General features: G+C 45.5%; 1 protein-coding gene across 1 annotated transcript; it reads right to left on the bottom strand.

Moving 5' to 3' along the window:
- Positions 1-88: 88 nt before the first annotated feature.
- On the bottom strand, positions 89-27,221 carry SAMHD1 (SAM and HD domain containing deoxynucleoside triphosphate triphosphohydrolase 1). The gene is made up of 16 exons (XM_078613746.1): positions 26,623-27,221; positions 23,081-23,147; positions 20,785-20,857; positions 20,476-20,636; positions 19,082-19,197; positions 15,515-15,585; positions 14,340-14,582; positions 12,624-12,724; positions 11,236-11,353; positions 10,408-10,499; positions 9,339-9,454; positions 8,597-8,733; positions 6,891-6,980; positions 5,076-5,180; positions 3,820-3,957; positions 89-3,263 (listed from the first exon to the last, which is right to left on the bottom strand). The coding sequence occupies exons 1-16, from the start codon at positions 26,846-26,848 to the stop codon at positions 3,123-3,125; spliced, it is 1,995 nt and encodes a 664-aa protein (XP_078469872.1). The 5' UTR covers positions 26,849-27,221; the 3' UTR covers positions 89-3,122.
- Between the last annotated feature and the right edge of the window lie 365 nt (positions 27,222-27,586).

The raw sequence follows: 27,586 nt of genomic DNA on the forward strand, positions 1-27,586 counted from the left end.
GGCAATCACACAGTGTTCGTTCCCAAATCCACGTGTCACTTCTAGGGTCTGCGAGAGCCGAAATAATAATTCATAAACACAGACAATGTCTTAGAAAAATCAAGACTTTATTCAATCAAAAAACATTTAAGTTAGGACAACGCTTACAATTATAACTCAAGATACAACCTCAACTAAAAGAGCACCACCAATGTTAAAACATTTTTTTTTTAAAGATCAACACAAAAAACGTTAACGAATGATTACATCCTTAAGAAGAGACGCTTCAACTGAAATTACAGGATACGGATTGTTTTCACGTTATCTATTGGTAGGTATACACTTCGAAGGGGGAAAACATTTATTTCCCACTTGTATTTCCCATCTGTTATAGAAGCATTTTTAGAGAACAACGAATTTCCATGGAAGCAAATCACTTTTTTTTGCACAGAATAAAGGCACTTGGTTAAGAAGAAGTAAAGGATGCAATAGCACGTAACACAGTGACGTTTTAAGCTTATGCAACTGGGCAAAATTACACAAACACCCGTAAGACATCTGCCTAAATTAAACACACTCAAAAAATAACAGCGTGTTAACTAGCGAACCCATCACACCAAAGAACAATCTTGGAAATTATAAAAAATTTATATTCTGATTACAAAATAAATAATACCCACTTTCCATATTCTCTACTCACAACGACTGAATTACTGTGTTATGTATTACTTAATTTCGTGTTGAACAGGGACAATTTCTTACATTCAGCGACCAGTACCGAACTGGTTCAAGCAAGCGTAACTGCGAATGGGACGTAGAACCCTTGAAACCAGTGGAGTTTTCTTGTTTTCAACCAATACAACACTACCAAGATGCACTCAAAGTCGAGCAGATGGAGGCATGTGTAAAAAATATTTTCATTTTTTACGTGGAGACACAAAAATGGAGAGGTGTTGTGTTATTACCCCTCTCCGCAATGGCGCTTAACAATGATTCTGTTATAGATACGAAGACATCATCATACTTGGGTTATGTAAAACCCATTGGGACGATGCTTACAGTGGACTTTATACAGACGCCAAGCGCAACAACGTCCAACATTCAGTAGGTTTTATTCACATCTGTGTTGTAAATATAACTGCAAGCTCACATTACAAAGCTTCTCAGTAATCATGGAAACTTTGGGCCAATGTTGACATGTTTACTGAGCTCTCACAATATGAAATGGTTAGCCCGAAGAACAGGAACAGCACGATAAGCAGTGTAGATTTTAAATTGGTAACTTCCATAGCCCTGAAATCTCCCATTATTGATGCTAGCAAGTGGATAAAACACCAGAGCCACATGCTGAAAGGTAGGTCCCCCCTAAGCACCCCATTTCCTCGAGAATGCAAATGACCTGGATACGAATGGCACACGTACAATGCCCAAACACGAGTTATCACACGGTGGAAATTAAAGCGTGAAAAACATCTCAAACGGACGCCCACTTAATGTAGGAGCATCGTGTTAAGTGGAGTGAAGACAATCCAAACATCTTAAAACATGTGGTACTTAAAAATGCTGAAGTAAGTAGCGTGATGTAAACAAAGCCCAACATAAATGTTGCTGCATTAATTGAAATGCACCGCTGACCGAAGCTTTACGTATTTTTTTGTTCACACATTTAAAGCAGTAAAAAAATAATTTTGCATAAAAGCAAAGGTTTGCCGTACACATCCACCACATTACAATGTAAAACTATTTAGACTCTTAAAAAAGCAATGGGACTGCCCTTCACCAAGCCGAATTGAGATAATTGTGAATCATGGTCAAAAAACCCTCATGACTATTATTCTGTTGTATTATTATAAAATGGCAATTCTTCTTGGTTCTTTCGGTAAAGTCACGTAGAATGTAAATAATAAAATAATAAAAATAAAACATTATAAAATAATTCTCACGACGTTTCGGCCACAACGCAAGCAGCCGTCCTCAGGTGACTCTGTCTTCTCGACAGACCTGTTCTTCACCTGAGGACGGCTGCTTGCGTTGTGGCCGAAACGTCGTGAGAATTATTTTATAATGTTTTATTTTTATTATTTTATTATTTCCATTCTACGTGACTTTACCGAAAAAACCAAGAAGATGAATCCCTGCAGTCACGAAAGCTTTAAATCGAAATTTAAGATGGCAATTGTTCTGATATTGCAAGCTGCCCCAATTGGTGGTGTACAACAAAACCTCCCCCCCCCATCCAAATTAAAACACCCAACATAAACCCGACGTCGCAGGATCGTGTGAAATTACGAGAACTGCGTGGCGGGAGGGGCTTCATCCAGCAGTGGATTGATGACGACTCAAGCGTCGTGATGTGAAGAGCGCAGAGTGTGGCCGAAACGACTCGGGACGGTTCAATGAAACGTTGACAATTCAACTCGGCAATCCAATTTCTCACGAGGTGGACGGCAGCGGCGGCTCTCGCGGCTGCACGAGTGACACGAATCCCATCTTTTAATCCGACGCACCAAAGTCCACACACGCGCAATTCCGTGCATGTATCATGAGGTCAAGAATCGACATTGATAAAAGAATCAACGCATTGTTTCCACCCCCCCCCCCAAGTGCATAGCGTTAAACACAACAGACACACGGGAGATACGCAAAGTTTTACCCGTAATAATCTCAACCTACCTGTATCCCAGTATGAACACGATCAGCACTGAAACCCACTTCAGTGGTATCATCGTGCATGCAACCCTATCACTAAGTAGAAACACACAACAACTCTGCATGCCATTAGGCTTGCACGGTCTAAACTTGCAAGCGAGATTCACTTAATAAAAGGCCACGTTTAACTATTGTTACAAAGCGGAAAAAAGCTGCAAGAGCTGCCCCGATGTGTTTTCAGGTTGCGTCGCGTGTTGTCCGGCACGAAGAGCAGCGAAATTGTCAGGTATCGTGCCGAACAACAACACGCGGTACAACTCGCAAGCACAGCGGAGAGATGTACAGCATAACCTGGGAACATCTGCGTAGCAAACAGTAAGGCAACAAGAGTGCTTCAGAAAAGAAGGAAAAGGATTTAAAAATGCAGTTAAATGTCGACCACAATTTCAAAACCGTACGTAAAATTAAATGGGTGCTTTTTTTACACGGGCATATCATTTGGTGTTCTCTTTCAAAAAAAGTTTCCTTTGGCATTCCTTGGGTGCTTGTCGCACTTTCTCGTCGGAGTTGGCGTCAGCGTTCCGCTTCCAGCTCTCTTTGAATGGAGTCAGCCCTGGGGCCACCACTTCTCCATCCTGTAACAACATCAACTCAGTTGCACGATTCGTACGTAGTTTGATGTCCCCCCCCCACCCACCTCCGATTAGCATGGTTGGCTACGTATGGCGCAAAATAAGTTCAACATACATACAAATATGGGACGCAAAAGTAGGTCTATCATTTTATTGGCATGACTTGTGTTCCATTTGGTGTGGAGGTGACGTGATGTTAACTAACTCGTCTGGTATACAGGAGGTCGTGTGTTCGATCCCGACTCTGACACCTGCCGTATATTTGGAGTTTGAATCTTGTCCCCGTGGTCGTGTGGATTTTTCTCCGGGTTCTCGGGTTTTTCGCTCCACGTTTAGAAACATGCCTTTAGAGTATTGGGCTGCTAAAAATGTACATATGATAAGCCACTTCATTGGGCTATCATTTGTGGCCAGATCGCTTATGAAAAAGAGCTATATTGCTCAGTGGGCCTTACTTGGTAAAATAAGAAATTGTTTAGTAAAGAGCTTTTGTTGCGCTATGATAGTTTTCTTAGTCAAACTCTAATGAGTGTCACTCGTGTATGTGGAGGCATCAGACCTGAGGCATGATGAACTTCTTGTCCAGACACCACTGCACGAAGTACTGCTTGGCAGCTTTGAGGTATTCCGGCTCCAGTTTCCTGATGTAAACGCGAATGTGCTGCTCCTGAAATATTTCCGGCAGCATCTTTGACACCTGCAGGAAAAGAAAGGCCATGACCTTGTTTGTTTGTACCGGTTCCGTTAATCGCACAAGTTCTCTCTCGTCATCGTCGTTCAAGGGGCGACTGCTCTCAAGGCAACAACGTCAGTTGCGTAGCGTCTGCGGCTCCCAGCTATTAAGATGATTTGGCTGCCATAAATTTCCACGCGACACGCCGCTTCGTTGAGCTATCACTTGTGGCCAGGTCGCTTCCTAAAAGAATAGCTATATAGTTCAGTGGGCCTTACCTGGCGAAATAAAAAACAGTTCAATAGTTTAGTATTACCGTCCCAAATAAACTGTACATTAGGTCAATCGATATTAATAGCAAGGCACAAAGAGTTACTTATACTGGTAGGAACCTCCTGGTTACACTAGCCCACAGGGGATTATTGTGTCCGTCCGTCCGTCGTGCAGGGAGGGGCTGGGTGGGGAGGAGAGGGGAGGGTGGGGAGGGGCTGGGTGGGGAGGGTGGGGCTGGGTGGGGGATGGGAGGGGTGGGGCTGGGTGGGGAGGGGCTGGTCACCCCGTGGTGCCCTTATAAACCTCAATGTTTAACCTACTCACCGCCGGCTTGTGCCCGCCCTCACAGTCGGCCATATTTGCGGAATACACCACGCCGCCATTGACCCTGGCCATTGACCGAGCAACCCAACGTTCCTACCAGCTCCCTCCGCAGGAATGTGTTTTAAGTCAGAGTGGAGCTTGAGAGAGCCAATGCAGTTGACCACAGTGTTATAATGACATAACGTTCTGCCCCTTTGTCAATCCACTGCTGGAATAAAGTCCTCTGCCCCATGCGGTGCCGCCCATGGGCATTCGTTCGCTCGTACTTCACCATGCGCATCGGTGCGGGTTGGCGAACGGTTCACGATTTAAGGTTATTCTATCTAACCAGGTGGATAACTCAAGAGACCAGGATCAGTCTCGCTTATCAGAATGACATGGGTATTTGCAAAGCTCTGTGAGAACATACAAACTCCAAATATACCGCAGGGATCGTCAGGGTCGCGATCGAACCCACGACCTCCTGCATACCAGGCGAGGGAGATAACATCTCACCACCATGGTGCCCAACACCTGGCCGTCACTGTTCTAATGCTCACACTCGCCTGTGTCTTGCAGATTCTGAACGGCTTGTCGGGATCCTCCTTGCAGTAGAACCACACATTGTTGATGGGGTTCTTCTCCTTCATTCCGTAGTCCAAGTTAATTACCTGCAAGGGCACAAAGTCATAACGCTGGCTCTCGCTTCAGCCGAGATTTAAATACGACGACGCAGCACAAAAATGAAACACTCAACGGCAACACCTGGTGAATAAAAAAAGCAAAAAACTATTTATCGCAGCGATTTAATAAATTCACAACTTGTAACGCGCCACGCGGCTATTCGCTCATTTTCGTAGAGAGAGAACAACTCGAGCGGCGCGAGGAGGAGGAGCCACAGACAAGCAGGACGGCAACCACACAATGAGCTGGCACCAAACCATTACCCCAAGCTCTGCAGCAGTCCCTCTATATATTAAGGTGTTATCGGCCAATTGATGAGTGTTTACACGTGGGAGAAAACCACAGCAGAGGAGCAACGCTCACAACAACGAGCGGAGCGCCAGGGGTTACAGGTGGTGCATCAGCCAGTCATCTCAGTCAACCCACGGCACCCGGGGCTGTCCCATGACCTTCTGCCAGCGGGCGTTCGACACTTCACGTGGCCTCAAGGTGCACATGGCCTGGCACAAGCGTCGTGGTGACGTCACCGCCACTTAGTGGCGAATGGCGGTAGTTGTTGAAAACCACAGCAGCCGGAGAAAACGCACATGATGCTCTGGGGAAACGATCTCATACAGGCGCGATACGGGTGGAGTACACATTTCTGCTGTACTGCCTTCTCCTGGCGAGCCAGGGTATGGCACCTCAATACACCACGGCAAGGGCGTTTGAGAAAACTTGTTCAATCCACCAACCCTGACCCACCCACAGCGCCTGATTAGAGGCGTGCGGCATCACCGCCCAGCTAATCCACTGCTGGATGAAGGCATCCCCCAGGATATCTCAATCATGGGTTTAATTTGTTTGTGGGGGGGGGGGTTATCAAACTTCACCTTGCTGGTGCATGCAAGTCGGCCGGGGGGGGAGGACTGGTTCCGATATCGCTCAGCAATGATGTAAGACGTGGCCAGGAATTTAACTCAATTCGTCAGGTTTGTAGCATAGTGTGCTAACCACTGCATCGCCACTCCACCCCAATACATAATATAATAAAATTATATGGACCGAAACAAGAGGATTTCTCCACAACTCTGGCTTTCGCCTGATGAGGCCGGTTGTAATTACGGGCGAAACGTCATGGTACTCGATTTGTAAATGTTGTGTGTTTACTCTCCAACACACCGGTGTGCTGAACTAGTTAAGAATTAGCATGTTTTATTTACGTGACAAACCCTACTAATTGGCTGTGTCGGGTGGTGGCGGGTTTAACGGCACATTTATATTTACGCAATATAACCCAAAAACCTCTATTATGGATAATATTGGCTGCGAAAGCCGACGTGTTAAAACTCACATAAGCCTCACTGAGATTCACATTTATATTTTAACAGAGTCCTGGATCAGGATGTTATCCAATACCATTACTGAATGTTTGGTGTGGGACGAAATTTCAGTAACCAAAGATAACCGACACACATGATAGATGACACTCAAATCTCCAAACAAACAGATCAATCCATTGCCGTACTGCCAACTCCTAGCCACCTGCAATGGACATGTGTAATGTTTAACAACGGTGGTCTCAGTACAATGGCAACACAACAAAGTATCAACCCACTCACATTTTCATCATCATTACTAGACTACCATCATAACCAAGAGAGTAATCATTATCATCATCATTACTGGAATAACCATCATCAAAGAAAGCCACTTACGTGCACCACAAAGTCCTCTGGGTATAACTTGACGTTGAATGGCGTCTCCGGTTCCGAGTTAGCGATCTCCTTCGCCAGTTTGACCTCATCCTGCAAGGACAAGGTCACCAACACGGGCGCGTCAGACCAGACAATGAAACCCACATGTACACAAACGCTGCACAATTCAAATCCACACGTCGCGACAATACCCACAATTGGACGATATTCAGAAATCCAAGAGATACAATTAACGTGGAACATCATAGAATCACAGAATATATCGAAGCGTATACCATTATTAACACATTTAATATTGTTTAACCTGGAAAACATTTCTTCATGGTACGAATTTTATTGACCCTAGTCTCTACGCAGACAATGGGTCACTCTTTTTAATAAGATACCACCACACTGTAACATGGTTACCCAGGATGCAACTTTTAACACAGATGAGTTTGTGCAGGAATACATTCATTTTGTCTTTTTTTTAAAGGTTTGTCTGTTACTCATTATCTACTCAGAAGTAACTAATTTGTGAACCAATTTAACTGCTCATCTGGATATTGTTTTAATAATTAAATTCTCCTCGGAGCCCCATTGGGGTAGAGTGCGTTTTACAACTCGTAGTCTGTCGCTCTTGCCTTTGTGTGATATAAAAAAGGGGCACTGCATGAAACATCACCTATATATTTTTTTCCCCTCCTTTCAAGGCAGTGTTATTGACAAATGTGTTGAGTTCGTATATTGAAAATGTACCCCCTTCCCTCTCATCCTCCGGCTGGTTTCCCCCTGGTATTTAAAGGACTAATTCCTTATTCTTGGTTCTTTCGGTAAAGTCACGTAGAAGGGAAATAATAAAATAATAAACATTAAACATAATAAGCTTAAATAGACGCTCCAAGCCTAGGATGTGTCATTCAGACTCTGCAGTCACGAAAGCTTCAAATCAAGACTAATTCCTTGTTGATTCTTTGAGTCAACCTCCTTTACAGTCCACAGTCTATCCACTTTTATGTTACGCACAATTCAGATCACTCAAAAAAAACAAATCACAAAACTCATGACATCTCTGCCAAGTAACCAATATACCTGATCTACAGTCTGGCTGCTTCAGAAAGGGGGCGCCGGATTTTCAAAAAAGCTGAATAATTCACGACATCATTATTTAAAATTGGTTATTTTTGCACATTATTGCATTGTGCTTTTTGGGTGTTGTTATAAATATTTTAGTATACTCTCTGGTCCTTTCGGTAAAGTCGGTAAAAAAAATTGTGTTTTATATTTGTTTACTCGATGAAATTGGCACGGACAAATATACAAACGTACAAAAATGAATATCCTGTAAAAAGTTACTGATTTACTGTACCATACTTGCTACTCCAGACTCGAAGACTCGGCATGGGGTGATGCATGTAGTGCAGTATTTTCATTGTTTAAGTTGTACGTAGTGTATAATGTACTGTATATAATATTTTACACTGAATTCAAGAATTAGCTACTTTTATTGTCACGGACATGGTTCCAATCGTCGGCCTGGAGCGGTTTCGCCGGTTTCGCCGGATCGGCCTGAAACTGCCGGATAATGTTGGAAGCAGCCGGACAATCGCGAGCCGGATTATCGATGATCAACCGTATATTTTAAAATGTCCTGTTAATCTTTACGTCAAATCACAAGCGCATTTCATCACATGGGTCCGCAGTGGGCTCCTTTCTTGCGCACTTACAAGAGGGTTCTTCCCTTCCCCGGGCTGCGTGTGATTCACAAACTTGTAGAGGCGCCGGCAAACCACGTTCTCCAGGATGACCCTGGCCTCCTTCAAATTGGGGTCGCGCGAGTGCAGGATCTCGTAAAAAATCAGGTCTGAAACGCACAGACACCAAAAAAGAAATCGCCCTTTTTAAATCAGCCCAAGTGATTAACGCAGAGAAAATCACAACAGGGAGAGATATGTTTGTTCAGCAATGCAAGTGAAGTTTATACTGGTAGGAACCACCCGTCCGTCCGTCGTACATCCAAAAATGGGAGGGGTGGGGCTGGGTGGAGAGGGGAGGATGGGGAGGGGCTGGGTGGGGAGGGTGGGGAGGAGCTGGGTGGGGCGGGTGGGGCTGGGTGGGGGGTGGGGAGGGGCTGATCACCCCGTGGTGCCCTTATAAAACTCAACGTATAACTTACTCATGCCGGCTTGTGCCCGCCCCTCACAGTCGGGCATATTTGCGGAATACACCACGCCGTTGACCCTGGCCATTGACCGAGCAACCCAACGTTCCTACCAGCTCCCTCCGCAGGAATGTGTTAAGTGTCCAAGATTTGAAACCATATAAACTTAAAATAAAAGTGTATAATAATAAAAACAAAGACAAGCACATCAATATTGCACAGAACACCCCCAGGGTGCCCTAAGGAACATTTCACAACTAACAACTGACAATCGATCTCCAGCGTCCGCCGCTGTGTGCAGCCCCAACCTGTGAGCTTTGTGTAGGCCACCATGTCGTCAATCGCCCCGGAAATGGAGAACATCTTGCCGCCAGATCCCTCGATCTTGATGTGCTTATCTGCCTTGAGGAAAGCCTCCTTGATCCTTGGAGGGAGCATACCGACGAAAGAGCACGCAATTAACGGCAGTAAAATATATATATAAAAATCATGCGGTGAGTCGCGTTTGTCCTGTCGTCTTTCACTCGCGCCGAATGCCCGGCACTTTATCTTTAGTCCGGATTGCGAGTGCTCATGATTGGACCAACAGGTTCCAAGCGAAAGAGATGGCACGGCAGAAGCGACTCCTGTTAGACATGGCCAATATCATTGGCGAGTGATATCTAAACGGGTCCCTGACCCACCCACTTCACCAACCAGCATTGATCAGCGTGGTGAAGTCCGGTCAAATAACATCCGTGATCAATATTGCGTGGGCAAACCTTCATGAAGCAGTGAACTGGGCAAAGGGTTGAATATTTGATTTAACTCGACAATATATTACTGGTTTAGCCATTTCATTTGGAAAGAGTAAAGTTAGTCTTTCAATAATTTTCTGGTGTCCCCGTCCTCAAACAAGCAATAGAGTCATGGGAATTATCTGTATCACGAAACCTCCTTTGCCAGTATTAAATTATGATAATAGGGTTTCCCCTTTCTGGCTATAAAACAGGTGTTAAGAATTATCTGTGTTGTCAATTTTGAGCCAATGGGGGGAAAATTCGTATTCCTGTGGTGGATACAGGTTGCTGCATAGGTAGGAACACTATGGACCTTTCCAAGAAGTGCTACGAATTTTATTGACCCTAGAATATTTGACCCCCCCCCACCCCCCTTCTGCCCCACGAAGTTTAACACTTTGATACGACCCAAGTGCTGTGCAGCGAGTTTCCGCTGATGTGTCAGGTACGAGTTGGAGACACGCAAGTACACGTGTGTGTGTGCGAGTCGGTGACGCGCGAGTATGCGCATGCGTGTGAGCAAGTACTCGTGCATGTGTGTGCACAAGTACTAGTGTGTGTGTGTGTGCACGAGTGAGCTGCAGGGGGCGCTGCGTACATGAGTTCGATGATGTTGCCCACTCGATGTTGGTACGCGCGGCGGTGCAGGCAGTTGCGCGTGTGGAACATGTCGTAGAGGTTTCCCACCTCCTGCGGTGACGGGCACAACAACGTCGGCGTGGGTAAGTCACGCGGAGCCCAAACCCTCTCACCGCACCCCCCCCCCCACGTCCACAACGCACATCCCTGCATCTCTGCACGTGGCTAGAAAACGCTTGCTAAGCTATCGCCGCTCAGAATGTTGTGTGGCAGAGAAGTCGTTCGTAGATGTAAAGGGTGCCGTGTTTGTGACGCGCCGTCCTCCCTCCCACCGTATAATTGTTTTTATATCACAGCTAAAGAGCACAGTTCCGGCAGAAAAACTCCCACCTTGTCCGAGACGTATGGGCAGCGTGGAAGAGTAGACACACTGCCCTCAAGAGCACGGGTCGACAAACCGGCAGCTCCAGAGCCACATGCAGTTCTTTGGCTCCCCCGTGACGGGGCAGCTGTTTTTTTTACTGAATTTACGTTATTCGGTTTTTTTACACTATGAAGCAGGCGTCGGCAACCTGTGGCTTCGGACCTGCATGCGGCGGGCTCTTTAGGGACTTGCTTCGTGACGTTATTTATGAAGGACCCACCGTCTCGTATTCACGTGCATTGCGGCTCTTGAAATTTTTATTTTTAATTTTTTCCGAATTCGAAAAAAAATGTCTCTTCTTGTTATTTTGGTTGCTGACCCCCCCCCCCAATGCTCTAGAGAGTCCTGTAGCGGAGGCCCGTCAGCTAGCAGCAGTGATGAGCAAGTCATATTACACGTAGGCTTTGACATCGGGCATCTCACCTTGTTTCGGAAGCAAATCACTTTTTTCGTCCTTTCGTTTTCGACCTCACAGACGCGCACAAACTCGATGAAGCGCCTGTGGTCGAAGTTGTTCTGAATTCCGAGATGGTGGCAGTCCCTGTGGAGGGAAATCAACGTTCCTGGGTTACACAATTGGCAAATGAATGTAAATTGCCACCCCAGGCATGGCCTTGTCATATATCAGTTATAAAGAAAAGCGAAAGGACTAAGTGGGGTGGAGTGGTGGCGCAGTGGTTATCAAATGCACTGTAACATCTATGATTTTTGGCCACTGCTAACCATCAGTGATGGGTGATATCCAAACTGGTTCTGAAGAGCACTACCCTTCACAAATCTGCAGTGACCATGGTGGTGAAGTATATCCAAACAACCCCGATGAGTGATAAGGGGCACGGGGAAGACATCATCCAGCAGTAGATTGAGAGAGGATTGTAAATTATCGTCGTAATTGCATTCACGGCTGAGTTAAGTTCCCAAGAACGAGAGTTGTCGAATAGCGTCAGGGAAAGAATGTTACTAAAATATAAGCCTCGAACAATTTTCTCTCCTAAAGATGCTAAAATAATGTACCAATTGAGGTTTAAAATACAATTCGTAGCAGCCTCTTGTGGTTGGAGGGGTCACGTGAATGCATTTCATACAATGTACGTTAATTTAAAAGCGTCAATTCTCAGACGAGTGATTAGATGCATGTATCCTTAACTTAGGAATCGTTATTGTTGAATCGATGCATTCTCACACCCCTAGTAACACGCAGCAGAAACGTAAGTGAATTATTTGGCGTTGCTGCCACTGTTGCTGCTGCTGCTTTGGCAGTGGCCCACTAAGCACAAATCAACACATTCGTCATGAACACTGTGTGGCCTTAAGAACGACTACATCATAGGCGACGTTTAGGGCAATAGCCCTTCTTCACAGCACAGTGAGAGGCCAGCGAGGCAGAGTTGAAGAAACGTACATGAATCCACGTTTTTTGATGCTTTCCAACAGATATTGCGATTGTGATCATTACACTTTCTTACCCAGGAAAGCCTCACCGAGCCTCGTGACTAGTGTCGAGGGGCGTCTTGCCAAGTTTTCAGACTCGAGTTGAAAGTGTCTCGAGGTGGCTTCGTGCCGGTGAAGACAACGAGGATGCGGCGGCGAATTAAACCCGAGTCGAAAAGCGTTACGCAATTCGTGCGCATTCATGATTTTTCCTCTACTTGTTTAAGGTAGCAAACGTAATAACAGAGACTTTGTGGATTCGCTGCCCACCAATTACCCACAAAATAACGTAATGCAACATAAGCAGTCGCTAAATTACATGTTAAAAAATCTCAAATAGCCTCGCCGCGCAACGGAAGGTGAGGATGTGACATGGGCACCTGGCAAAGTAGTCCCACTTGTCCACATCTATGCCATTGCTCTTGTTCGCGACAATCTCGTACAGGAACCCCTTGTCCTTGGTCCTGCCTTTGTACGGCCACTTTTGGAAAAACAAAAAACAGGATTTGTAAACCATTCAACATGGGGAGGGGGCAGGTGCACGGAGATTTTGCATCGTTTGAAGAATACAGCTCGAGGCTACGTTATCCCACAAAATGCCTATGAGAAAATCACCCCAAATGGATCTGACCTTGTAGGATTTTCAGAAGCTAAGTCGGGAGAGCCGGGTTAGCCTTTGGGTGGGAGACCATCAGTGCCCAACGGGTGTGGTGGGCGTGGGGCCGCGGGGTGGGTAGAATGTGGCTCAGCAGCAACTCGACGGGGTAATTAGGGTCACTTGAAGGTTGTTGTGGAGAATACCTGTACACATCTTATCCACAGCCACTCTTTGATTTAAGGGCCACACTGCTCTGAAATATTTCCCAATGGATTATCTGTTCAATGGCTCAATGCCGATGGCACAAATTGGGAGTAAATTGTGCAACAACAAAAAAAACTGAAAAATACATCTTACAAAATGTAATACTTTCATTAACCAACGTAAGAAGTTTCTCCCTGCTCAGACAATCAATTAGGTATTCATCTCTATTGGTGGTTCTGAGCCAATGGTAGAAATGCCACATTCCATGGTCTGCACCAGTCTCCCAACATAACCAATCAATGTTGACTTCCAAAGCAAATAGCACTAATCTTAAGCTACTCAAGGAAGCAGGAGCTTGTGAACTCTGATGCTGAAGAAGACTATTGCACACCCCGTGGGCGGCAAGAAGCACCGATGAAAGTGAACTACGACAGGCGGCTGTTGAAAGAGCTGAACCGTACACCGGAATAAAATGAAGGAGACGAAAGTGTTTTGGATGCCTAGCTACAGGCGTGATGGATAACACTTGGGAGGAACTGCCGTTTGGCAAAGAGGAAGAAAAGGTTGACAAAGACTAAGATTGACAGGTAGTCTTTGACACAATAAGAGGAAGCCCTTCATGCGAGTGTGGAATTTTAGCGGAGGCCAGTGAAGACATCATTCAGCTTCCCCCCAGGGCTATACATGTTCACCATCAGAACAGGACATAAGACTCACGAGTTGCTACTTTGTGCGCAAAGCCACATGTGCAAGAGGAACAGGGAGGACAATAACAAATGTTATAGCAAAGATGAAATCACGGCAAAGCAGTTTCCTCATCGAGGTTACAAATACGCCACAATGAGTAGCCCCTCCCCACCCTCCCAGTCCCTGACTGCCACATTTAGATAAGCTCATCCCCCCTCCCCTTAACCAGTATTTAAAATCTTGTCTCTTGGATTTCTCTTCACTTGATACAGTAAATTTAGCTGTGACGGTCCCACCTTAAGACGGAGACTTGTGTTGCCTCCAAAACGTCGTGATTTAATCGAGTTATTTTTTATTCTTTAATATTTAATTAAATTATTATTATATACTTTTTTTTACCTACGTGACTTTACCGAAATAACCGAAGAGTATGAATCCTTGCAGTCACGAAAGCTTCAAATCTAGAATGAGTAGCAGGACAGTGACAGAGGAAGCATGGATAGGATGAGTCACCCCATCGACAAGAATTTTAAATCGCAACCCTCTGCTTACGGGCTGAGCACTTTAACCAAAGCGCCACTACGCAAACCCTTCAATATCAACTCACTTCTTTTGCCTGCACCTGCTGGCCACCCTCCTCCCGGTCTACGTGCGGCGATTTGGCAAAGCAGTTATTGACGCCACTACCAGGACCCGAGCTATTGGCGATGTCAGCCGGGGGCCCAGCGATCTGCTCTTTGATGAAGTCCAGGTCTTCCGGCAACTTAAGGCCATACTCCTTGCTCAGAACCTCCTCCAGGCCATTGGCCTGGATTAGGTGGTCAAACATCTGCACGGAGGCCACCTCGTGCTGAAGGAGACACGGACACGCAATGAGTCGTGGGCGGCCGTGGTAAACCAGGCGATGATTAACAATCGGTACAGATGTGTGTGATTAACATGTTTAGGCTTCACGTCAGTATGATTAGATGGATGCCTATAACCATTAGGCTTACAATCAGTACAATAAAATGAATTATCAGTAAAACTGATTAATTATCAGTATAACTAAGACATTTCCTAAAGGCCAGTCAGCTGAAATGTTAACATCTTCCTTTTTTGCTTTTGTTGACAGTAAAAATACAATTTGATCTGTTATTTGACAGATGAGTTCACAAACGAAGCAAGTACAGACTTATGAACAGCACACTTTCTCATCACCAGCAATAATATGGATCGATACTACTTATAATGAGTTACAGAATTACGATGAGTGCAATTAAACGAACGACCACAATAAACTCATTATGAGTGCTGATGGGGTTCTAAGTGACAGTTCTCTTGCCACAGAAAATAATCTGATGGTATTACAAATTAACACGTATCAGGCTTTCGCGACCAATATTATTCATAATTAACGATTTTGGGTTAGATCGCGTTATTTATAAATGTGTCGTAACCCTCCACCACCCGACACGGCCAATCAGCAAAAACAAATTGTAAATGTTGTGGTTTCACGCTTCAACACACCGGTGGGCTAAAGCAGTGAACTATTTGTCTTTTGTCAACGTGACACTTTTTTTGCTGATTGGCCGTGTCGGGTGGTGGAGGGTTACGACACATTTATAAATAACGCGATCTAACACAAAAACGTTAATTATGAAGGGTATTACAAATTCTAGCACATTGAGAGACCCCATTTGCATGAGTTATGCTACAATAAAGCATCTAAATATTATAACAAAATACTGCACGTGAGGTGTCACTGACAAAAAAATATTGAAAACTTGTCAAAGGTATCACCTTCCATTTGCATCCAGGGCGAGCAGCCGGGATGAAGCTGTTGTCAAACATGTGGGAAAATGGGCCGTGTCCTAAATGAAGACAAAGGTAAAGAAACCCCGTAAGCCCCTGTCAGACTCTTGGGGTGAGTGCTGTTATGAAGGCCGGCATGGCACACGATGGGGTGGGTGGCCAGCACCGTGCCTGACCTCCAATTGGTGATGTGTACACACTGCACCAGGTACTCATTTAAGGCTGCTTAACCTAGAGGAGGCCTAGGATCGGTTCAAATATCTGTTAGTTAATCGTGAGTGAGATATTGAACTCGGTTTGCCAGGTTCATAGCGTGCTAACCACTACACGACCACTCCTCACTATCCTCAACACACAACAGCACATCAAACATTAGATCAGATTCTGCGGCAGCTGCGAGGGCATTGCAACAGACTATTTCCGAGTCTCATGAATATTTTTCAGCAGGTTTCACCAAGTTGTCGCTGGAAGGGGTGATGATTGTTATCTCGATTTTTAACGAGTAATTTACAGATACAGTTTTCAAATTTGAATCATGGCGCTGGCACACAATGGCCTACAGTCTGCGAACAATTTAAAATAATCATTAGCATCCCATGTGATGCAGACGCCTCGTATGTTGAACATTAATTAACACGCACTATTAACCAGGGCGGCTGCTGGATACGAACCGTGAGTCTTTGTAACACAAGCAGCGGACATAATAATTATGACAATAACCTAAAGCCGAACAAAGGTGTCACTTTGGCAAATATATATTTTGTTTATCCACAACGAGAGTCATTTCACTGCTGGAAGGATTTGTTCCCTGGCGATCATGGGGTACCTGTGACCGTTCCCACCAAACTGGTCAGTGTGGGTTTGCGAGGGTGGGGGAGGAGAGGCCAGGATGGGTTCAATGTCACTCGCCATTGCCCTCGGCTGTGGGCAGGAATTGAAACTTGGGTCGTTGGGTTTACAGTGCAGTGAACAGAATCAGAATATTTATTTATACTGGAGGAATCCGATGAGCTATGAAGCTTTTTTTCAAAGATGTCCAGTTGGGGCGTGTAAGAACGTTACAACAACAAACAGTACAAAAAACATAAGAGTATTGCAAAGTACAATATAGGTAAATAAATCGCCCAAACACATACAAATAAAACGAAACCATCCCCATCCTACCAGGCAAAGCTCACCGAGGTATTAACTTATGTTTCAGAAGCGACCTGGCCACAAATAATAGCTCAACAAAGTGGCTCATCACTTGTGTTGTGTCTATGCCTTTTTTTTTTAATTAAGAACAATTCAAAAAAAATATAATAATTTTTTTTTAATCTATATATATACCTTTTTTTAATTAATTAATGAAAACAACTCACTTCTCCTCACAAGAACACCAGGAATCCATGAAACATGGAGGGCGGTTAAAATGTTGAGAGTTCGGTCACAAAGAGGTCATGGACATCCAGATGGACAAAAGATGTATGGACTAGCCTCCCAAAGACATCTGGAGATGTCCAGATAAGGGCAGAGCAAACAACGGTTGAAACTCGCGTTTTCTTAACGTTTTCCTTGCCGAGAAGTAGAGACTTAACATAGATAATTAACCAACAAACAATACTTTTTATTATTAGTAATTCCCTTATATTCACCGCATACATATTATTTAGAAGTGTATGTTTCCTATCTACACGACCTTCCGAAGGACTAAAAAGTACGAATTCCAGAAAGCTTAAGTGCATAGTACACGTAACCTCCGGACATAAAAAGAGTTAACTCAGAATAAACACCAATCTCTGGAGAACTAGGCTTGGCAAAACCCAAAATAATAATGTGACGAGGATCATGACGAATATTCATTAAACATAGACGAATGATAACCCCGATACCAAGACCAAAGAAACTCATAAAATATAGTTCAAGAATAAATGTAATACACAGGACCACATGGGTGTATTGCAGGCATCTCATCAGCCACCCTTGTCTCCCAGCGGGGTCTGGCCTCGGAATGACCCGCGCGGGGCGGGCAAGAAGGGAGCAGGGAGGTCGCAAAGGGGCGGGGGGGGGGTTTGTGCTGACATGGTTTGTTTTCTCTCGCAAGAGATGCGGAGAGAGGGAGGGTGCTCGCGTGTTTGAGTTAAGCACGGCCGCCTTTGTCTCCCCGCAGCACAAACAGATGGCCCATGAATGCTTGGAGGGTTAGGAAGGTCGCGAGGAGTGATTGCGAGGGTGTCTGCTTATTCTCGCTCTGTTTTAGTTTGTTTTCTCTCGCAAAAGAGAGAAGAGGGTGATCACGTTTTGAGCACAAACAGCAAGATTTGCACACGCAAGCAAATAATATTCCACACCCCTCCTAGAATAAAATTGCTTAACACCAACTGTTCGAGTGCTTCTTTCCAAGTCCATGCAAAACTGTCTTATTCGTAAAAGCTGTATCCTGTGATGAGATCTGAACTGGTGACCTTAAATATCATAACACACACTAGGATAATCGGTAAACGTTTAATCGATGATAATCGTGTTATCCTGATTGACAACTCTGGATAAACGAAGCTGAGCCTAATTATCACAACTGCACACATTAACATCATCGCAAGCATCCGCATAAATTACTACGATTATCTCAGCGATTATCATAATTTATGCATATAATTACACGCATTATCATAATTTATGCATATAATTACACGCATCATCATAATTTATGCATATTAATACACACATTAACATAATTAATGCGATTTGCGCATTTTTCGGAAAATTATTAATTTTTATTATTTTCATCAAAATTTCATAACCCGACACATACAACACTTGGACATTTATAGCAGTCAAAATAATCGAAATAATCTCAATGCATGTTTCAAAATGTGGAGGGAAAAACCGGAGGACCCGGAGAAAAAAAAAATCCACGCGACCACGTGGGGTAGAACAACCACTGAAACATCAACCGCTCTTCTGAGTGCATCCCTTTAAGGAGCCACTTTTGTGACGTTTCATATTCGCGTGTATCGCAGCTTTTGAAATGTAGATTTTTTTTTACCGAACAAGAAGACTCCTCTTTTTATTTTGCTTGCCGAACCCTGATCTACTCAATGACAACCTGTGGAATGTTAGCCAACTCTTAGCCTGTGCCTATAATGTAGTCATTCTCTTGGTCTAAAGCATGAAAAAATTTTGTCACTATAAATTAAATTTTGGTGAGAAAATGTTGCACACCCAAATGAAGCGAATTACTATCCTTGGTAATCGACACGCTTCACGATTTCCATCCACCCGCCAGTCATCATCGTTGACGACAGCAAACGACGTGGGCTGGCGAAAACTCAAACAGACTTGCATCCCACTGGGATTTTTGCACACAGCGTTGGTGTACGGTGCTTTTTTTCTGGAATTTTTGCTGTTATTTTTTCCTGGATATTCAATTTGCACATAGTCACATAGTCACTTTAAGATGTTTTCTTGTTCATGTTTTTGTTTTGTTTGTTGCGGTTGCACCCGATTCAAGAGCCGAATGGCTCACAGGGCTATACCTAATAAATTAACTTGAAATGAACTTGAACCTGAACTCACCCAGGTCGTGGCAGAGTCCCGCAATCTGCACGCACAGCACGTCCCTCTCGTTGATGCCCAGCTCGGGCTGCCTGCTCTGGATGGCCGTGGCGAGCTGCCCGGCCAGGTAACCCACCCTGCGGGCGCACAACACAGGCGGGGGGCAACACAATGCACCACGGACCCAGCGGTGTTTTGCAGGGGGTTAAACGTTCGCGTGCGCGCGGGGTCAGAGCTCTCGGTGACACCACGACCGATAGCCCCGAAGCGACTGCACAGTAAACCCCCCCCCCCCCCCCGAGTTACCGCTGGAGAAAGAGCGAATCAGCGTTTCGGGCGCGGGACGTAAATTGGACAGATTCACGCCGGGGGCTGTGCCGAGCCAGCCCGGCAGAGGTGCCAGGTCGTTTGAGCTGTACCCCGGACGTGACACGCAATGGACGAGTCGAGACACGCGAAGATGACACGGTGACACACGGTGTCCTCAAAGCACACCTGTCCAATGTCAAGTACAACTAAAGTGTTACTGTAGCCTCACTCCTGGGCCCTGCTTTGCACCAGAACCAGTTTCATACGCCGGGCAGTGGTGGCTGTGCACGCCGATGGATCACACGAAAGTCATTAAACTCCCTTTCCATCTGAACGGGGATAGAGTGTTGCCCCCTCGTGCGCGTGTGCATTTTCTCAAGGTTTTCCAGTTATCCCCCACATGTATACACACATACATTTCCCTCTACCTCGGTGTGGTTTTCCTGGTTAAATAAGTACATTTCAATTTTCAAAGTCTCATGAAGCCAGAGTTTCCTAGCTTGTTTCGACTCGGTATGGCTTGTAAACAAGTGGAATACCATCGTACCATGAGGGCCCTCCATTGGCTCGGCTCAGATGTGCCAGTGGAAAATGTTCAATGAGCATCCAGCCCTGCTGTATGTATGTTGAACTTCTTTTCCACCCTACGTAGCCAACCATGCTACGACCATGAGATGGTCGTGGTGGTGATGTTGATGATGAGGTGGTGATGGTATATATGTATGTTGAACTTCTTTCGCACCGTACATTACCAACCGTGCTAATCAGAGGTGTGGGGGAAGGACAACAAATTAAACACGAAAAGCAGTTCTAAAATAAATAAGTTTTAAATCTAGATTTAAAAGTGCATAGCTCCAGTGGCTTGATAATATGGTGATGATGGTAATGATGATGATATGATGATGATGATATGGTAATGATGATGATGATGTGGTGATGGTATACCTACGTGACTTTACCGAAAGAACTAAGAGTATGAATCCTTGCAGTCACGAAAGCTTCAAATCTAGAATTATATGTACGTATGTTGAACTTCTTTCGCACCATACGTAGTCAACCGTGCTAACCGGAGGTGTGGCGGAACGACCCGTAGAGGGACAACCCACCCCATGGAGTGCTCGAAGCGGTTGTGCGAGGCTCCGGGGAACACCCAGTAGGTGCCTCCCAGCTGCTTGATGTTGCGGAGGCGCTGGAACTGCGGGGTGTCGATGATTCTCACGAGCAAGGGGTGCAGTACAATGTGCCCGTGGATGGGGTCATTGAACACCTGTCGAAGGTGAATGTGCACACAGGCGTCCCCCGCGTTAATGACGCGAGTACAAATGCTTGCGTTACAGAGTTTGGAGTAAGAATGGAAATTGGTGAGAAGACGACAACGATGATGACGATGCATGAAAAAAAATGGTTGTACTTGCCTTCATGTTCTGCTTGGAATCCTGGCACATGATCTTCAAAACTTGAAGAACTTTCAGCTGATTTCCCAGTTTCCTGCCAGTGGAAATAAGGAGGATTGCAATTTCAAATTTTTTTTTATTACGGTCGGGATGATGACCCTAATCCTGCAGAACTTCCAACACCCAATTCGGCTTGCTGCGACATACATTTTACATGATACAAGACCAACTTCACAATATGTCTATTATCGCGATATGAGTATCGCATAACTTATTTCATAAATATTCGAATTAGAAAATACAATTTCTTAAACTTAAATGAGTAACGACAATCACAATATGACAACATATTTCAAAACGAGACTGCCTGATAATCTTGGATATTATATCGTAGTATTGCCATGACCAACGGAAGCGAATGCTGCCATTTGGAACCAATGTGGTTTCCGATGAGCAAGGTTGGCTACGTACGGTGTGAAAGAAGTTCAACATACATACGAACGTAACATCTATACAAAATAAGGTCCATGCCTAAGAGTCCGTTCACAGTGGGGACACAGCGATGTAATCAGCTCGTGTGCAGAAGCCAGATGGATGACTATCTCCCGAGACCATGGGGTGGCAACAACAGGAAAGTCTTTATTCAAGCAGATTGTGGACGATTACAAGGGCTTTTGCCATTGGCCGTCGTTTACATGCGTGTGCTGCAAGTCGAAACACCTGCACAAAACCGCCTGCACATTTTTCTTCACCGAGTTCCACACGGTGAACCGACTGTCGCCTAGCAAATGTTGATATTGAAACTGATTCCTAAGAACAAATATCACTGTCAATGGTTGTTTGGGGCCTCGAATATATGAAATGCATTTTATAGCAACGACGTGTACAAACGTATTTTTACTGCACATATGCAAAGCACAATACAGTACCTGTGCAGTATGTATACTAGCCAACTACATACTGCTGAACGAATACTTGGTTAGAATACAACTGTTCGACGTTTACCGAGTGGTGTGTAATCAGCTTGAAAATAACGGACCCTTCAACTCCTAATTTGTAGTCTATGTTGTATGCACTGTATGCATCTTCAACTTCTTTCGCGCCGTATGTAGCCAACCGTGCTAATCGGTGGTGCGGGGGAATGACCACAAACTAAACTCAAAAAGCAGCTCTAAATAAATTCGTTTTCAATTTAGATTTAAAAGTGCATTGCCAACTGGTGCGTTCATTCCTAACGTCCCAGCATTACCTCTAGGGATTACACGCAAGCGACAACGCCCCATACTGTGAAAAATAAACTTTGCAGGACCCGTCTGAAAAAAGTTCTTGAGACTCCGTGAGACTTTGGTGAAAGATGATCTCAAACAGCTTTTGACTCCGGCACCTTGAGAGGCACCGCATGGGAGACAGCGCCAGCGCTTGGCGGCAGGGTGGGCGGGCGGGCGGGGGTGGTGCTATGGAGAGCCCTGCACAGCCGTCCACTCAAGTTCACTCTCCTGTCACGATGGCCCCCCACTCAACAGCTGTTCTGCCACCATCCCCCTCCCACTACCCTGATCAGAGAGGAGTCGGAGCCAGGCGTGATGGCAAGCACGGTCAAAAATAATACTTGATGACGAGCGATGATGATTTGTGATGAATCGGTCATCTCTGCTTTGAACCGCGAATGAGAAGCAATCAGCAGTCGCCAGCAAAAAAAGCCACTTCCCCTTTGTCAGCTGTTGCTGATGCCAAAATGCACAACCGCATCCCCCACCATTACTTAAAATATAAACCGCGCCTCTCATGCGCGACAGGGAACTTGTCGCACATGGGAGGCAATGCTCACAACAATGAGCGGAGCGCCAGGCGGCTAAAACGCAGCAATTTGGCAGAGTAGGGGGCAGAGGTGGTGCATCGGCCACTCATCTCAGTCATCTCAGTCATCTGTCATCTCAGTCAACCCACGGCACCCGGGGCTGTCCCTTGACCTCCAGGCAGTGGGCGTTCAACACTTCACATGGCCTTAAAGTGCACATAGCCTGGCACAAGCGACGTAGTGACGTCACCGCCCCTTCGTGGCGAATGGCAGTTGTTGTTGTGTGATCAGGCCATCCCTTCTCCATATATATCGTTACTGAATTATGACGGGATATTACAATACTGAATTTCACTCACCAATGAATCACTAACATTGGGTCTACAAGTATCAATCACAAAAGAATAGAAGCTTCAAATACAAATTCAAATACGCATGGATCTGCGTGAGGGTCAAGTGTGACTTGTGGCAAGTTTGGAGGCTGAGGAAGTTGTTCAAATGTTACCGTGCTGTACTTACTTAACACCAATTGTTTTCAGGTGGTCTTCTGTAATGTCCGGTAGCACTGTGCCCGTGATGTTATGCTCTGTGAAAAACAAAAGTAAAATCTATTCATAACCGGACACCCAGCAGATGTTTTTTTCTCATGACCTCCCTTGCAAAAATAGACCAACCTTGGCTACACGTCAGTGATATGTTTTCCTTCTGTTTTCTCCACCAGGTTTTAAATGCCCTCCGTCAACATTTTATTGCGAAAATGACCTTTTGCCTGATTATAACAAATAATCTTAAAGAGACTGGCTGTGCTTAAAAGATACGGCCTAGTGCGTAAGTTTGCCCATTTTCCGGTTGTGCTTTATTGCTCTCCAGTGGGTGTTTGAGCTGGACCAGGCATGTTCAGCTCCTTATGATCCTGAAGAAGCCCTCATCACATGGAGCTTTAATGAAATGTACCGTACTAGTAATGGCAGAACTCCACGACTCCAGGAAGTGGCCCCGGGGCTTGCCATAACGTAAGGGACCGTGGTGATTTACAGCCAACGTGAGTTGAGCGTGGACAATTAGACCCGTAAAAATGATTGTTTTTTAATATATTTTTTTTTAATGATAGAATATAGTATTGTCATCAGTATGACATACCTATACCAAGTTTGCAGTCGATACGTCATTGGGAAGACGGTTGAAATTGAGTTACAAGATTTGAGGATACGACAACAGACAGTGAGTTAAAGAAAAATGTGTAAAATGTTTTTAAAAAATATGTTTTGGATTTTTTCATGATATAATATAGTCTTGTCATCAGTATGACATAAGTATATCAAGTTTGCAGTCGATAGCACATTGAGAAGTGGGTAAAAATTGAGTTACAAGATTTTTTGAGGATACGACAACAGACTTAGTGAGTTAATTAAAAGCGTGGAATAATAAAAAGCCATCAGATTGTCAAGTGTTTGTATGTACGTTTAACTTATTTTGAACCGTAGGTAGCCAACCGTGCTAATCGGAGGTGCAGGGTAAAGACAACTAAACACAAAAAGCAGTTCTAAAGAAATTAGTTTTCCATTTAGATCTAAAAGTGCAGCATATGAAGAAAACGTGTGACATTATTTCAGTCTCATAAGCACGGGGATGAATCAAGCAACAACATATCACCGTCTAAACTATATTTGTGTTTAATAGAGCTTTATTTGGGTTAGATCGTGTAAATATATAAATGTGTCGTTAAACCCCGCCACCACCCGACACAGCCAACTAGTAAGGGTTGTCACGTAAACAGAACGTGCCAATTCGTCACTAGTACAGCACACCGGTGTGTTGGAGAGCCAAGCCATAACATTTAGAATTAAATTGCAAATGTTACGTGCCAACCCCTTACTAGTTGGCTGTGTCGGGTGGTGGCGGGTTTTAACGACACATTTATATATTTACACGATATAACCCCAAAAAAACTCTATTACGGATTATATTGGTCACGAAAGCCTAGGTGTTAAACTATATTTGTGTATATTCTTTACAGCTAAATTTCGATTTAAAGCTTTCGTGACTGCAGGGATTCATCTTCTTGGTTCTTTCGGTAAAGTCACGTAGAAGGAAAGTAATAAAATTATAAAAATGAAACATAATAAAATAATTCTCACGACGTTTCGGCCACAACGCAAGCAGCCGTCCTCAGGTCTGTCGGGGAGACAGCGTCTGACAGACCTGGTCTTCACCTGAGGAAGGCTGCTTGTGTTGTGGCCGAAACGTCGTGAGAATTATTTTATTATGTTTTATTTTTATTATTTTATTACTTCCCTTCTACGTGACTTTACCGAAAGAACCAAGAAGATCTTTACAGCCAGTTGCATATATGGCATGAGGTCACGCGATTCACTTCCTTCACACGGTGGCCCTATTGTATGTTGCGGAGGTGTGTTGTTGGCTACTGGCTTAAGCCCGGCTTGACAGTGTTTGCAAGTGATCCAGCCCATTGCATTGTATTCTATTCAATGGCGAACAAGATTGAACAAGCTAGGCACCTGCCGTGTTTGGTTTTCCAAGCCCTCACTTTAAAAGCCAACAACTGCTTTACTGCATTTGTTATCGATACTGCACCAAATTCAAATGCCATTAGGGTTGGCCCGTTGTTATTTTTAGCTTTTTCGACCAATACAATACAACTACATAAAAGGTTAAAGACGTCAAAACTGTCGAGATGTGGCTAGAAGGGACATGGCCGAAGGTCAGCAAATAATGACGGAATGACGGGAAAGTAATGGGACGCGGCCACAAGTATGTTCAGCGATGAGATGGAGCAATTGAAACTCAATCATCATAAACTCATAGCTGTCAACCCATACGGTTTACCCGTATTATTGTACGGGAGAAATTGAGTTTTCAGGTCCAAACGACGTACAGCCGTTTCAATACGCGCAAAAAAATGTGTTTCTCTATTTGTTTGTGTTTCTCCCTAGTGATGTGGTACTTTGTAGGATGAACGTTGAGATTTATAAGGAGCACGGGGTGACCAATGAGGTCTGAATTGGTCTGTAACAAGGTAGGGTCATCTTCTTGGTTCTTTCGGTAAAGTCACGTAGAAGGGAAATAATAAAAATAAAACATAATAAAATACAATTCTCACGACGTTTCGGCCACAACACAAGCAGCCGTCCTCAGGTGAAGAACAGGTCTGTCGGAAAGACGCTGTCTTGCGTTGTGGCCGAAACGTCGTGAGAATTGTATTTTATTATGTTTTATTTTTATTATTTTATTATTTCCCTTTTGCGTGACTTTACCGAAAGAACCAAGAAGATGAATCCCTGCAGTCACGAAAGCTTTAAATCGAAAGGTAGGACCACTGATAAGGGGTTGACATGTATGCAATCTTAATCACATTTATAAAGCTTTAACCAAAGCGCTGTACAGTGAATTAACGATGGTGCAAAAACACAAGCGTGGCATGGAATGAGATGGGGCGGTGAACGTTGTAAATATGAGGACGACGACCACGACGATGATGCGTGAGAGGGGAAGTGAAGTTGACGTAGATCAACGAGACGAGGATGGGGCAGGCGAGTACGAACAGATGGGTCTGTAAGGAGGAGGGGAAGATAGAGGCATCGTTCATCTCGAAGTAGATGATCTTGGCTGGCGTTGATCTATAAATGGACCCCCCCCCACCCCGGGGGTTTTATATGCCAAGATCTAATCAAGGTCGTGCTCGAGTTACCCAACATCTGATCAAAGTTCCCAGCCTGCCTTACCTCACCTCACGCCAGGTCGTTCGTTGTCCTTCGCTCCCAGGCAACTCCGATTAGCACGCTTGGCTAACGCATGGTGGTGCGAAAGTTCAAAATACACACGAACACGCAATGGCGCAGTGATAAGCGCACTGCGCTACGATCCATGCGAGCTGAATCGAGTCCAACGAAGGGCCAAATCAGTGATAAATACCTGAACCCGTACCGGACCTCCTCTGGGTGGCCTCAGCATTGATTGCGTACCCTCTTAACACCAACACCAGGGAGGGGGGGGGAATACAAACACAGCTTCCCCACGGCGTGTGTGTGAGCGTTACGCACTTCTGAAGGCGATGCAGACCTCGTCCGGCACATCCATCTTCCCCAGCCACTTGGCCACCGTCTCCGCGTCCCAACGTCGCCACGACTCCGCGCCGGACGCCCGGCTCCCCTCGTCGGAGAGTTCCCGCTCGAGCGCCGTGGCCTCGGAGGGAGGCCTCTCATCGTCGTCTCCGTACCCGTCGACGTCTCCGTCCACGAAGCGTGCGCGCTTGCGGTCGGGGTCCATGGCTGGGCCCGCGTGTGCGTGGCCCAAGCGGCGGTGTCGTCAACAAGGACGGACGCGGGGCTGGGGGGGGGCGATGCGGTGTCCGTATCCGCAGGGTGGGTGAGCAGCTTTGCCCTTGAGCCCAGCACACGCTCGCTTGTGTTGCCGGCAGCACGGAGAGATTATTCCTGCAGGGCGACTGCTGCTGTTGCTGCCGCCTGTTTGGACTCGCAGAGGATGTTTGCTTGTTGTCGTTGCCTGTCGTTGCCTGCTACTGCCGCTACCTGCTGTTGCCACTGACTGCTGCCACTGACTGCTGCCACTGACTGCTGCCACTGACTGCTGCCACTGACTGCTGCCACTGACTGCTGCCACTGACTGCTGCCACTGACTGCTGCCACTGACTGCTGCCACTGACTGCTGCCACTGACTGCTGCCACTGACTGCTGCCACTGACTGCTGCCACTGACTGCTGCCACTGACTGCTGCCACTGACTGCTGCCACTGACTGCTGCCACTGACTGCTGCCACTGACTGCTGCCACTGACTGCTGCCACTGACTGCTGCCACTGACTGCTGCCACTGACTGCTGCCACTGACTGCTGCCACTGACTGCTGCCACTGACTGCTGCCACTGACTGCTGCCACTGACTGCTGCCACTGACTGCTGCCACTGACTGCTGCCACTGACTGCTGCCACTGACTGCTGCCACTGACTGCTGCCACTGACTGCTGCCACTGACTGCTGCCACTGACTGC

This window comes from Lampetra planeri, chromosome 42, assembly GCF_965212315.1.
Source record: "Lampetra planeri chromosome 42, kcLamPlan1.2.h2, whole genome shotgun sequence".
In the NCBI taxonomy this organism is placed as follows: Eukaryota; Metazoa; Chordata; class Hyperoartia; order Petromyzontiformes; family Petromyzontidae; genus Lampetra; species Lampetra planeri.